The 14,771-nt window shown below is 36.8% G+C and overlaps 2 protein-coding genes across 2 annotated transcripts; one reads left to right on the forward strand and one right to left on the reverse strand.

Moving 5' to 3' along the window:
- Positions 1-1,522: 1,522 nt before the first annotated feature.
- Positions 1,523-3,194, reverse strand: LOC133709962 (acyltransferase Pun1-like). The gene has a single exon (XM_062135925.1). The coding sequence runs from the start codon at positions 3,085-3,087 to the stop codon at positions 1,771-1,773; it is 1,317 nt and encodes a 438-aa protein (XP_061991909.1). The 5' UTR covers positions 3,088-3,194; the 3' UTR covers positions 1,523-1,770.
- A 2,610-nt stretch (positions 3,195-5,804) lies between these two features.
- Positions 5,805-7,988, forward strand: LOC133712237 (geraniol 8-hydroxylase-like). Its single transcript, XM_062138351.1, has 2 exons — positions 5,805-6,971; positions 7,180-7,988. The coding sequence occupies exons 1-2, from the start codon at positions 6,075-6,077 to the stop codon at positions 7,780-7,782; spliced, it is 1,500 nt and encodes a 499-aa protein (XP_061994335.1). The 5' UTR covers positions 5,805-6,074; the 3' UTR covers positions 7,783-7,988.
- Positions 7,989-14,771: the final 6,783 nt, after the last annotated feature.

Here is a 14,771-nt window from a genome sequence, read left to right on the forward strand (position 1 = left end):
ATAAGGTTTCGTTTTCCTCATGGATCACGGAATGGGTGAAGCTGTAACCCAAACCTGAGTAGGCTTATTTTTGGGCCGCAGGTATTGACCCGCTGCGCTAAATCCACTAAAGGATTTTGCCAAAATTACTTTTGGGCTCAAACACTAAGAAAGTTCTAGGAAGATCTAAACCTCTAATATGAACCAATTACATGTTTTCTTACACATAAAACTACTAGAAATTAATAGTGCACAATTAATTTCTAGTAACCTTGAGCCATCTTGTAAACCTTCTTTTGAGTGTTTAGGTTGGTTATCGTAAGTGAAAAACGAAGACTAATAATAGCATTGTGGGTTTCATTGTATCCAAAAGACATATTTGATTATTCCTCTTTGCACACTTTGTAGTTGGGCAAATAGTGTCTTACTGAAAGTGTTGCTACACCGTGCCTTAAATGTATAAACTCTCTCATAATCCATACCCACAAATTTATTCTAACAAGAACATGTACGAAAGTAATAGATCAGCATAAAGAAGCTTTCAATTGAATTTGTACTTTGATTGTAAAACTGGACCAAAGGCAAGCAGACTTGCAATATTGTACTCCACAGTTCCTATACTCTGTTTTGATTTGAGCACAATAATTACTTCACAACTTCCTATACTCAGTTTTCGTTTTGATTTAGTATTCCAAAAAAAAAAAAAAAATCTCTGTTTTGATTTGAGCACAAGTATTTGGCCCAATAATAAGATAGCAAGTTATACACCATTTGTGCAATTCATGCAAGCTTTATGGCGGACTTCTCTATATACATAAAAACCTCCTAAATGTTTCTTCAAAAAAAAAAAAAAAACTCCTAATGTTCCCTAGCATCGTAACAATGTAATAAATGTCTACATGCAATATAAGTCAGATACACAGTCAGTCAGTAACAGTAAATGAATCGACAGTGATGAACAATTTACCTCCGAATATTTCAGTATTGTTTTCATCAACTTGTAAAGGTAAGACTGACGGGGAGTGGCAAAGGCTGCAACGTCCAATAGCAAATGTGTTGCAGCAGTCACTATTGCTACGCTATTGGCATCCATGCTACCAACAACGATCAAAAGCTGTGTGCAAGCTTTTAGACGTTGCGGGGTCTGTCTACTCCCAATTGTAATCGGTTCGGGGCCCAGATATTAGTTGGGCTCCTGCCAAGGCTTGCCTCGGAAAATCGGGGCAAACGGTCGATCATAAAGTTCCTGAACCGGGGGACCTGCCTCCCCTCTCCCAAATACTAATATCCAAAAAAAATAAAAATAAAAACTGTGTGCAAGCCTCCAAGAGAACCAGCTCACATGTCATTATCTCATTTTCTTTTTTGATCAATGCAAATGTAAGCCTGCGATCAAAATGATTTACAATTCCATCTTTCATGCTTCAATCAGCTGCAATCCTTGTTGGAATTCAACCAGATCACATTAATTTAAACTAAGTAGACCCCTTAAAGGCTTAAACAAAATTAGGAACTTTTGTCTTTTTTGGCAGAACTAGAAAAATTTATTAAATCACAAGGATATCAACATCTAATTAAAAGGGGATATGAGAACAAACTTCTTATCAAAAGTACAAAAGACATTAACAAACCATGACTATAGTTTAAACTATAAACCAAAGTCCAAATAACTCAAGGTTGAGAGTTGAGACATTCGTAAGAGTCTGATTACAAGCAGAACCATACATATGTTCTGTTGCTTTTCTAGCACACTTTAATCTAGTAGTTATAATAGCACATGCAACTACAACATCAAACTTGGCTTGTTAATGGAGTTGGATTTAGAGCAGCAAATGCTAGTAACTCCTCATCACACTCAAAAGCAGCCATGTCTTGCTCTTCCAGAGTGACAAAAGCTTCGATCCCATCCCCACTTTTACTATCCATCAGAATTATAACATTCTTGTCAAGACAAGCCCCAATACTCACCCACACAGGCTTTCCCCACCCAAAATCTGCTTCGTATACTGGGAACCTGCACCAGCTACTACAATTGTATTGCACACATCGCTTACTGCTTTTGAACATAGCCCGCATCTTCTCCATGGTTTTGCTAATGCTCAAGGCCAATTCTGTACCCCTTACATTCTTAACATATGTGTTGCAGAAATCTGACAAGGCCTCTTTCATTTGACCCACCAAGCAATGCAAACTGATGTCCTCCCTTTTTGGTACCGGAAATACCCAACTGATGTTACCCACATAGTTTTCTGGTAGCGGAGGAATCATCCTGGTACGAAGGTTAACATTTTGGAGAAAAAGGGTTGGTCTTGTAGTACCTGATGAACTTGCATTGGCGGCAGAAATTGCACACTTAAATAGTAGAGCACTCACAACCTCTACCTTTGTAGCCTTTTGCACTTTGTCAGCTACAATGGCTTTGAGGGCCGCAATTTTTTGGGCATCGAATACAAACCTTCTGGAGGCACAATTTTCTTTCTTGATGGAATATTCCGGCTGCGGCATAAGTGGTAAGTCACCCCTTGGAAAAATCGAGGGTGTATAGAGCAAAGGGGAAACTTGTTTACCTGAGTTTGAAGCCTTGGCAGCCCAGTCATTGACGAAATTGACCATGGTTGCTGCATCGCCAATTTTGTGTGACATGCACACACTTAATGCCATTCCCCCACAGTCAAAGTAGCTGACTTGTACAGCAAGTAAAGTACTCAAATTCGTATCATTCCACTGCAAATTGTCTGCAAATAAAAGGTCCAAAATTTCATGTTTCGGATTCTCAAGAATTTCAGACAACTTCAGTTTGACCTTTGCTTCCAAGAACAAAATTCCCTCGTCGTTGCAGTCGATGAACTCTTGATCTTTGACCTTTCCGGCAAATGGGTAGTAAAAGGCTAGGGTTTCAGATAAAGATTTTTTGAGGAGAATGGATGTCTCAAAAGTGCTAGCAGTGGTATTGCAAGGGTTATAGAAAAGAACAAGCGGGATGTACTTACGAGGAGAGAGCTGATCGAAGTAGGAGAGGTTGTAGTCTCTTAGTCTTAGGTGATGTGGAGTTTGAGAGGAGGGTTTGATGAGCTCTCTGGATATTACTTCGAGCTGCACCGTAGCCATGATCACCGAGCACGATCGAGCTTCTGTTCTGTGGTGGATGGAGTCGCTGATTTAAAGTCAGAGGCGGCTCAATTTGTTGAAATGAAAGGATGGTTCGAAATGAGTTTTATTGTTTCCAGCTGGTTGGTTGGCTTTTCATCGAGTCCAATTGTCAATGAGAGACTTCTCTATCAATTTTTTATTTTATTTTAGGGAAAATTTCACAAACAGTACACCAAGTAAAGACCACTAATAATTCTTATACATAAAGTTCCAAACCAAACATTTCGGTACACGAAATCTGAAACTTGACCCACTATCAGTACACGACATCAATTTTTGACACCAAAATGTCCATTATGCCCTCAGTTTTTTTTTTTTTTAATAAATATTTTTTTTTTTCCTTCATTTTTTCTGTTATTTTTTTCTATTATTTTTTTTCCTTCATTTTTTCTGTTATTTTTTTTTCCTTCATTTTTTCTATTATTTTTTTTCCTTCTTTTTTTCTGTTATTTTTTTTTCCTTCGTTTTTTCTGTTATTTTTTTCTATTATTTGTTTTCCTTCATTTTTTATGTTATTTTTTCTATTATTTTTTTTCCTTAATTTTTTCTGTTATTTTTTTTCTTCCTTCGTTTTTTTTTCCTTTGTTTTTATCTCTTTCTTTCTTTTCACATGACTAAATATTGGCTGAGTTACAAATATAAGCTGTAGAACCATAAATCTCACCAATTGGAGGGCAAGGGCGGCGTTGGAAGCGAGGGAGTGAGCCCGGAAGAAGGAAGAAGAAAGAGATAAAAACGAAGGAAAAAAAAATAACAGAAAAAACGAAGGAAAAAAATAATAGAAAAAAAAATAACAGAAAAAACGAAGGAAAAAAAATAACAGAAAAAAAAAGAAGGAAAAAAAGAAAAGAAAAAAATAACAGAAAAAACCAATGAAAAAAAAATAACAGAAAAAAAGAAGGAAAAAAAATAATAGAAAAAAAAAAACAGAAAAAAAAAATTATTAAAAAAAAAACTGAGGGCATAATGGACATTTTGGTGTCAAAAATTGGCGTCGTGTACTGATAGTGGGTCGAGTTTCAGATTTCGTGTACCGAAATGTTTGGTTTGGAACTTTATGTATAAGAATTATTAGTGGCATTTACTTGGTATACTGTTTGCGAAATTTTCCCTTTATTTTATTGGTGAATGGATAATTCAATAGAAAAGCTGAAAAGCCAAGAAGCTAACTGAAGAGAAACAAGGCCCTCCTAGTCAAAGCCCAACACGGCAAGACCAGAGGAAACCAAACACGCAACAAAACAAACAAACTCCAGAAAACAGAGCTGGAAAGAAACAAACGATGATCCAATAAAAGGGAGACTTCAGAGCTTCTGTGCACTTGAGAAACAAACGATACAATTAAAGCGTGAGGATGAGTCTTCTACTGTATTCCAAACTTTAAAAAGTATATAGAGAAATTTGAAAATTTTTGTGCACTTAACTATCATCAATTTTTAGCTGAAAATTTACATAAATCATACATTAGGACTTAAAAATTGAACGGTTGAGATGTAAATATGTGATCGAAAAGTGGGTCTAATAAGAGATCTCTTAAAATGACTAAAAAAATGATATAGACACACACACATGGCCCTTCTAATCAGAGATCATTTTTTTTTTCTTTGTCATTTTAAGGGATTGATTATTAGACCCACTTTTCGATCACATATCCACATCTCAACCGTTCAGTTTTTAGGTATATATGAGTAGATCATCTCTGCAAATTTACAGCAAAATTGATAATCATTAAGGCATCCATAACTGCGATTTAAAATTATGAATACGAACGGTTCAAATTGGACATATTCGGTTCGTCCATGAATTTAATCTAGTTCGATACCTTAACGATCATCAATTTAAGTGAAAATTTACAGAAATGATCTATACATTAGCATCTAAAAACTGAACAGTCGAGATACCGAAATGCGATCAAAAAGTGGATTCCACAAGAGATCCCTTAAAATTACCAAAAATAGGGATCCATTAGTGAAAGGGCCCTCTATATCTATATATTAGCCACTTCATCTTCCAACCCTTGTTCTTTTAAAATTAGACACTAAAATGCATTATGAAATGTCACAATTCATATATGTATGCCGGAGTGTCTGTGTATATACATGTATTGTGGACACTGATCAAGGAAATGAGAGCTTTGACGTACTAGACAGACAATTAAGTTGAGCTGATAATACGAGTTTGAATCAACATGCACTTTTGTAAATTGTCACTACAATTAACCAAGATATGTTTCACTAGACATATAGACAGAAAAATATATTGAATTCATGCATGTTATGCTTGCATGAATATATGTACTAAAGTGGTTCAGCCATTGGTCAAGATTTCTTGCACTGCTCTGATGCTGAATACTTACTTGATGTGGGGGTGGGGGTTGGGGGGTGGGCAATACTGAATACTTGTGTTTGCAGAGACCTCAAGCTTTTGCTACCGAACGGAAATTATTACAGTAGGTCATGGATCCTTATACAAAGGCCGGCTAGAATTTAAAAAATGTTAAGAGAACTTTGATTGTGCAACAAATATTATATGCGCAGAACCGAACTTGGGGGGTCTCACAATAAAGTATCCCCTATATATAAAATACCACCAGTAATATGTCAATTATATATAGTCTATGGTATAATTCTCATTGTATTCTTCTCCAAAGTGGAGGATATGTATACAACGATGCAAGCTACCTAAAGCTGTGTATGAAAATTATATACAATAGGTCAAGTAATACAACTACATCAAATACATTAGCTAGAGATCTTGTCTGTTAGTCCATATTTGCTGCTGTTACAGTAGTCCAGATTTGCTGCTTGCTGCTTCTACTATTGCATAGGTCGGCTGAAGAGAGCAGCTCACGTAACATAATATTAATGGATGATGAATTCCATGTGCTCCAAATATCGTATATATTTGTAAGGGAAGGGTAACAAGTTTTGTGATAACTTCTGAGAATGGATTTCTTGAATTGTATGCTCTTATGTCTTTGCCTTGCCGGGCTCTCAGTCCAAGCCTTCCGTTCATTTGGAAGAAGCAAGGCAATTCCTAGAACTAGGCTTCCACCAGGACCAAAACCACTTCCATTAATTGGCAATCTCTTTGAGATTGGAGACAAACCCCATCTCTCTTTGACCAAGCTTTCCGAACGCTATGGCCCCATAGTCAGTTTGCAACTCGGTCAAGTAACCACAGTGGTGATTTCATCAGCATCCATGGCCAAAGAAATCCTCCGAACCCACGACCATCTCTTCTGCAACCGAACTATCCCAGATGCTGTCAATTCCTTCAAGCACTGCGAGGACAGCATCGTGTGGCTGCCTGTTTCAGAAAAATGGAGAAACCTTCGCAAAATATGTAACTCGCAGCTGTTTGCCACCAAAGTTCTTGATGCAAACCAAGCCAACCGGCGCGTAAAAGTGCAAGAGCTCATTGCTGATATCTGCGAAAGCAAGGAGAAAGGTGTGGCAGTGAACATTGGAAGGGCTGCTTTCAAAACCACGCTCAATCTGCTGTCGCGGACTTTCTTCTCGGTGGATTTAGCTAACCCCAGTAGTGAGACGGCTAGGGAGTTGAAGGAGACTATTTGGGGTATCATGGAAGAGATAGGGAAACCAAACGTGGCCGACTATTTTCATTTTCTTAGAAAGCTTGACCCTCAAGGAATAAGGCGGCGGTTGACCTACCACTTTCACAAGACGATAGTCCTCTTTGACAGCATGATCAATCAAAGGTTGGAATCCAGAAAAGTGCAAGATTATATTCCGACTAATGATATGTTGGATACTCTTCTAAACATGAGTGAAGAGAAAAATGAGGAAATGGACAAGACCAAAGTTGAGCATTTGTTTCTGGTTAGTCTCTAATTAATTATCAACTCTTTCTTACTCATCCTTCTTGATTAGTTGCTTTAATAATGTTAGATTCATCAAATCTGTCCAAATAATTAATGTCATAAAAAATTAATTTATGTGTATGAACACTTCGCTTAAGTTTGTTATATAGTACTGTATGATGAAATTAATTTATGATCCCATTGATTTTGTCTTACTAAAATCTTAGGACTTGATTGGTGCGGGGACAGATACAACTTCAGCCACAATGGAATGGGCAATGGCTGAGCTACTCTGCAGTCCAGAGAAACTTGCAAAAGCTCAAGCAGAGCTAGACCAAATAATTGGGAAAGGAAAACCAATTGAGGAATCAGACATTGCTCAACTCCCTTACTTGCAAGCAATAATCAAAGAAACATTTCGATTGCACCCAACAGTGCCATTGCTACTTCCCCGTAAAGCCAATTCAGAAGTAGAAATCGGAGGGTACATTATTCCTAAGGGTGCCCAAGTTCTGGTCAATGCTTGGGCCGTAGGCAGAGATTCCAGCGTTTGGGACAACCCAAGCTTGTTTACACCTGAGAGGTTTTTGGGGTCCGAAATTGATGTTATGGGAAGAAACTTCGAGCTTATTCCGTTTGGCGGTGGGAGGAGAATATGTCCAGGTTTGCCATTAGCGATGAGAATGTTGCACTTGATGTTGGGTTCAGTCCTGAACTGTTTTGATTGGAAGCTTGAAGATGGAGTTGTACCTGAGACTGTTAACATGGAAGACAAGTTTGGCCTCAGTTTACATATGGCTCATTCTCTGAGGGCTGTGCCCAACTCGTAAGAAAAACAATTGGACTTTGCATGTTGTCTGTTATTTGTTTTGTTACTCTTATTTTACTTTGATTAAACATGATATCCCTAAACTCTCTCACATATACTTGAGACTCATTCGGTTCCAATTGGTTCCTTGAACAGGTCTTGTCCCTTAATTGATGTAATCTGTTTAACTTTTCTGTTTTTGTCTAGCAGTTAAATTAATTAATCAATAAAAATTATTGTTGTCATCATTAAATACAAAACCCTTTGCTGATGTGATTACTTCATTTGAGTTGGTTTAGATGGATCAACTCTTCTATAATTTCCAAGATATACACACACTAATCAATCCTACTCTTGTTGCACCAATTGTTGGGATTGTGATTGCTATGCTCATTTCAATGATACATACTCAACTCCTACATTAGTGTATAGTTCTGCTAAAAAAAAAAAAATTTGGGGCTCGCTCAAAGAAAATGATCTAAAATTGTACCCACTCATTTTTCAGATCCTACATCCGCCACGGTCAAGAACCGGAAAAAAAAAAAAAGGAAGTGAATTATTGCATGCTGAATTATTCTTTCTCTATTTGGGGTGCCGTGCACTCATGTACGTTGAGTGGTTCCACACCCTCAATCTGGTGAATAGGCTACAATTATTGGTGGAGTACCAGCCTGCGTCCAAAGAAGAGAGGTAGCTAGCTAGCTAGATGCAAACGATTTGGTGCATCACTTCACATAGCTGGGTAAATAATTAATGCTGTGCATATTTTGTTGGTTGCGTACATTTTCAGAAACAGCTGAATGAATTAGTGGCTAATAATGTAATTAATTAAAAATACTAGTTCATGTTATGCTAATGAGAACTATGAGAATTAAAAGAGCCCATTCTGTGATTGAACAAGTCTTTCAAAGAGATCGAGGAAAAATAGTTCATTGATCTTTTCCTGTTTATATCACAGGATGAAATTAAATACAAACCAGTACGAACAGTGAAAACCCAAACTTAAATACATGCGTCGATCGATGGATGGAAGATCAATGATAAATGATGATACTGATCACTAGCTACCCTAGCTAATACACACATTACACCTTAAATAAGCATCGAGCAACTACATACTCTACAGTTACAGCAAACTGGCGGTACCTCTCCACCCAGGATGGGGGAAACGGGATAATGTTGCAAAGCTTCACAACAAGCCCAAGTAGGAAAACTAAAACAAGCAGTAGTAGTACCAACATGAACAGCAGATCTCGACCATCCATGATCTATTACCGGAGAGAGAGAGAGAGAGAGAGAGAGAGAGAGAGGAAGGATGTGCGAAAGAAATAAGTAGTAGCAAATGCTATTATATTCACTAACTAGTCTGGACTGGAAACTACTAGCTAATAGTTAGTTTAAATTGGTGAAAGAAAGTCATACATTAGCATTCTATACGGTCTAGCTCGCTTATGGTATTGACGTTTGCAATTGTGAAAATAGGAGGATTGTGTCATGCACCATGAGAAAAAGTTAGTTTTTGCAGTTCTGGATAAAAGAAGACAAATGGCAAATAGCTAGATTACATAATTTCAAGTAGCTAGGTAGCTAGGTTAATCTCTGTGAAAGTGGTCCTGAAAAGTTTGAGAGTACGTGCATGTCTAAATTGGTGAAAGAGAGTCATACATTAGCATTCTATATGTGCTAGCTCACTTAGTGGTTGATCCAGGTTCTAATTTGACTAGTGTTCATCATGTTTATGTTGGGTTTTGCTAATTCTGGTGCTTTGCTTGCGTGTAACTGTGATACCAACTAAGTACGTAATAAGAACATCTCCGAGGCTAGCTAACTACCTCATTCGGAGAAATTTACCCGGCCTATTGCTAAAACTCATAGGCATGTTGAGAAAAGCTTGAAAACTAAGCAACAATGGCGAAAAATGAAAACCTAACTAAATGAAGAAGACGAAGAACAGAGAGAATAGTAAGAAGCAACTGGTATTTGATTCTTGGTAATTGACTAATTGTACAATTTGTTGCAACTGATAGAAACTGATTAGAAATGAGCTAAAAACACCAATTTATACTAATTAGCAGCTAATTTCTGTTACAACTAAGTAAGCTATTCTTCATGCAGATTCTGACACGTGTACACCATGGTGTGGTCCAGATTCATTCTTCTTGAGCTTGTGACTTTTCTTACTGACTCATGCTTTTCACCTGAGCTAAGTGTAGATCAGCTGCACGATGGCCGTGCCTAAGTACATTGCTGCTGTTGCTGCGCTGGCTAGTGTCACGCGCTGCTATTGCTGCACTGACTGACATCACCAGTGTGCCTCAGTTGCATGGTGCAACCATTGGGCAGAGGTTGAGCACCCTTTAGCTTCTGATGAGTTTCCTCAAGACCAAGTTCAGCTGCACCCTTGTTACTTCCAGTTTTGATTTCCGATGCATTGAGAAAGTTATTTGTAATGTGGAAAACAATTTACTTTCCATTTTGTCTGAGAACAAATTTAGTAACAAACTAATAATAATAATATTAATAGTGTAGCAGCCTAGCATGTTTTTTTTTCACTGAAATTTTGGATTCATGTTGGTTTCTCGACCTGCTGGATCATGATTAATTCCCCTTTTGACTTAAGTTATTACAGATTGTCATTCGATCACGAATTCGAGTCACAAGGGTTTGTTAGCATCTGGGTTGACAATTAGATGGCAAGTTAGTAAATCCTTTCCAGGAGTTATGCACTATATGTTGATGCGGGAAGCGTGAACACGATAGTAAAAGCCTCCGTTAAGCATCGAGAGCCATATGAGATGAGCTAGAATTCACTAGTAATTACGGGCACAGCCGTAAGAAACATAGAGAAACTTCTCTAATATTTGGTTTTTTTAATTTATTGATAACTTGAATGAAAATTACAGTCTAAAAGGTGCCTTATATAGGGCACATAGCATAAACCTAATACAACTAGAAAACAAAAAGAACAATTAGTTTACAATAAAAACTAGGAAACCTAATTAAACCTAGCTAATTAAATAAAAATCGGAAATAGAATCCTAGATACTAAAGAATATTACGTTTGGAATCACAATCAAGATTTTGCTCGAGAATCCCGATATATCTAAAAGAATAATTTATGATTAATTCCATCATTAAGAAGCCTATTTGAATACCAATTTCCAATATTCAAATTATTCTTCTTAATGTGAAGATGATTCTTTCTTTTCCAGATTTTTTGTTGAAATTGGCTAAAATATCGTCCTACATCAGTCTCCTCCACTTGAAAAGAACTCGACCTCGAGTTCCTCTTGAATGCAGCTCGATCAGTACTAGGAATAAAACATGATAAGCCATTAATTTCAATATTCTCAAAATTAAAAGATATATCACCATGAATCCAATACCGTAGACAAGTTTAGAATAAGCATCTTGAAACTTGAACTCCTCCACTTGAAAAGGAATGGACAATGACTTCTCCTTGGGTTGATCTTGAACACAATTAGGCATGCATGACATGGATATCTATGTGATGAATGAATCAGCTTTCTTGTCTTTAATGAGTTTCTCTTCAATCTTCAAAGTGGCTTCTTCATGTTCATTTTCACACACCTCAGGATGGTCATTCTTGATATTCTTCCTTCCAAGCTTGATTTTAATTTTGTGCGACTTCCACCTAAATAAATATGTATTGTCTTTGCAATAACCACCTTTGAGGCTTCCATGCCATGGTCTTCCAAAAAGCACATCAGTGTCGTCCATTTCAATCACATGACAAGTAATCTCTTCTTTATAAAATTTTCCCATAGAGACAGGAACTTTACAAACCTATGTTACTTGTGCATTTTCATCATCTCCAAATGGAATCCAGTATGGATCACTCAGCTTCACTGTTGGTAATTGAAAATAATCCACAACTTTGTTTGCTACAAAGTTCTCTCGTAGACCACTGTCAATTATTACAGAGCATACATTGTCTTTGATGACACATGTAGTTTGAAAGTCGTCGTAATCCGGCGTTGTGAATATCCAACGTTCCATGTTTTGTTTTGGATTGATGAGGTTGTCCTAGGGCGAATCCCTTGGCATGTTCCTCTTCAACGAAACTTTCTTTGATAGATACTCTACGACCAGCTTCGTTGAGGTTGGTGGTAGTGAACTTCTCCCTTGGATCGTCGTCTGCTAAGAAGCGGGCGATACCCGCTCTGATACCAAATGATGCAGGAAGCGTGAACACGATAGTAAGAGCCTCCGTCAAGCGTCGAGACCCATATGAGATGAGATAGAATCCACTAGCACTTACGGGCACAGCCGTAAGAAACATAGAGAAACTTCTCTAATATTTGGTTTTTTATTGATAACTTGAATGAAAATTACAGTCTAAAAGGTGTCTTATATAGGGCACATAGCATAAACCTAATACAACTAGAAAACAAAAAGAACAATTTATTGTAGACTAAAACTAGGAAACCTAATTAAACCTAATTAAATAAAAATCGGAAATAAAATCTTAGATACTAAAGAATATTACGCTTAGAATCACAATCAAGATTTTGCTCGAGAATCCCGATATATCCAAAATAGTAATTTATGATTAATTAATTCCATCATTAAGAAGTCTATTTGAATATCAATTTCCAATATTTAAATTATTCTTCTTAATGTGAAGACGCTTCTTTCTTTTCGAGATTTTTTGTTGAAATTAGCTAAAATCTCGTCCTACATCATATATTCAGTACGTTCATGATCGAGCGGCAACTACCTCATCCATCTCACAGACTCACACAAAGCTTTCTCAATCTTCAAGGTGTCGATCCCTCTCGAGAGTACTCTCCATAAGAACCCCCATAATGTTTCCACCTACAGCATGCCAATTGTCATAGCAGCTCAACTATTGAAAATACAAGCGCACGTGGATAAGAGATCAAATTGAGTGAATGAAATTGATAATTATTTCTCTGTTTGGGTAGCCATGCCCGCGTGTAGTATTTCTGGTACTGCAGTGTGGCCTATTTGATGTCATGTTAATGATCCATCTGAATAAGGCAAACGCTTATTAATGACTTGATGAACCAACCTAGCTACTCTTTCGACCAAGAAATGCCAACCAACTCTGCATAGTAACGCGAAGCATACATAGTACTTTACAGAAGCAAACTTCTCAAGGTAACAAAATTAACAAATAAAGGTAAACATGCCGGGTTTAAACCCGCTCTAACATTCTCTAAGCAAACTTTGGTTTGCATAAGCAAGTTTACTGGCCAGTAGAAGGAAGCAAAGATATGTCGCATCAAGCAGCTAGGGGACCATGACCATTACCGCTACACATTACATTACTCGATCTTCAATTTGCTAATTACTTAAAACTACAATATTATTTGAATGTTATATCGATCTGTTCCTATGGTAAGACTGGTCATGAGTCGGAAACTTTTTGAGGTATAGTTCAGTCGATTTCGTAACTTACTGGAATCTCCATCAGTTTTCGAAATTAACTCTTTTTTTAATTTCTTTGGCAAACTGTTAATGAGAAAATTTAAATATAAAAAGAGCCAAATAAATAATGAAACAAGTTTGAAAAAGGAAGTGAAATTAGCCCTCTCCAACGACCAAATTTCTCTCAATTTCATGAAGAAACCACAAAAGACCAGCAACGTTAACGTATCAAGGAATGGAAGTTAGTGGTGAAAAATAACAAACAAGGAGATATAATATTTGTTTCCCAAAAATGTGTAAAAACATCTTTTTCCTACCTTTGGAAATAAAGTTGGTTTGGAAGCATATATATTTTTGCTGGGTGCGAATATACACTACCAACAAGTTAATTTTGTTACGTACATGGATGCAATTACGAATTTGTAAACCCATTATCAGGCAATAATTAACCAAAGTCTATTTGAATTTTGAACGTTTTAGCATAAGCACCCAAATTAATGTATAGTGAAAGAAGGAAGTTCCCTCAATGAAAACTAAGGGACATCTCAAAATATAGATAGCATATATAATATCATATATGCATCCATGAACCAAAATGCTTTCAGAAAGGAAGAAAATAATGATAACAGAAGAACAATAGCACTAATTTTCACTTTCATCCATCTCCACTTTTGTTTTCTTGCATACGTACGTGGATAAATGTATCATATAAATAGTCATCATTTCCTATTAATGTAAATAGTTTGTAAAATCACCCTGATCGATCAAGTAAATAGATTGTGTTTTACCTGAGGAACAAAGATATTTGGGATTTGGGAAGCATTGTAAATTAAGGAAGCAATGCTAGGTCGCATCAAGTGGACTATGATTATGACTAATACGCATGTCCTGAAAAAATGTCTCTATAGACAAATAGCTATTAGTCGTTTGGAGAATGAGAAGTACTGTGTTTTGAAATAGAGAAAATATTTGCAAATTCTCTTTTGTTCATGGAACTTTTTTTTTTGGATGTGCTAATGAACCAAAACAAGTTCATGTATTTCCCAAATTCATGATCGAATAAGTCTTATAAAGAGATCGAGGCAAATTAATATTTCATTGATCAATTCCTGTTTGTTTCATATAGGATGAAAATACATTACAAACCAGTACGTCTATTGAAAACTCACTTAAATAGATGCATGATGCGATGAATGGAAGATCAATTAATGATGATGATATCGATCACTAATACACTCATTACACTTTTAACAGGCTCTCATCCAGCAAATACGCACTCTACCGTAGCAGCAAAGAGGTTACCTCTCTCCACCCAGGATCGGGGAAGCGGGATTGTGTTGCAAAACTTCACAGCAAGTCCAAGCAGGAGTATTAAGACAAGCACCAGCAGTAACAACATGAACAGCAGATCTCGAACAACCATGATCTATCGTGAGAGAGAGAGAGAGAGAGAGAGAGAGAGAGAGAGAGAGAGAGAGAGAGAGAGAGAGAGAGACTTTAGAAATGAAAGATGAAAGAAAACCAGGTCTGATCACCTCCAATAATGCAAATTGATTTTTGCAATTGTAAAAATAGGACGATTGTGTCATGCAATTC

The sequence above is a fragment of the Rosa rugosa genome, chromosome 5 (genome assembly GCF_958449725.1).
Source record: "Rosa rugosa chromosome 5, drRosRugo1.1, whole genome shotgun sequence".
Classification (NCBI taxonomy): Eukaryota; Viridiplantae; Streptophyta; class Magnoliopsida; order Rosales; family Rosaceae; genus Rosa; species Rosa rugosa.

What these genes read in the sequence shown, in the direction of transcription:
- LOC133712237 (XM_062138351.1), top strand. Translation starts at nt 6,075, where the DNA reads ATGGATTTCTTGAATTGTATGCTCTTATGTCTTTGCCTTGCCGGGCTC. An exon ending in AAGTTGAGCATTTGTTTCTG is followed by an intron (nt 6,972 to 7,179) that starts GTTAGTCTCTAA and finishes CTAAAATCTTAG; the next exon opens with GACTTGATTGGTGCGGGGAC.
- LOC133709962 (XM_062135925.1), bottom strand. Translation starts at nt 3,087, where the DNA reads ATGGCTACGGTGCAGCTCGAAGTAATATCCAGAGAGCTCATCAAACCC.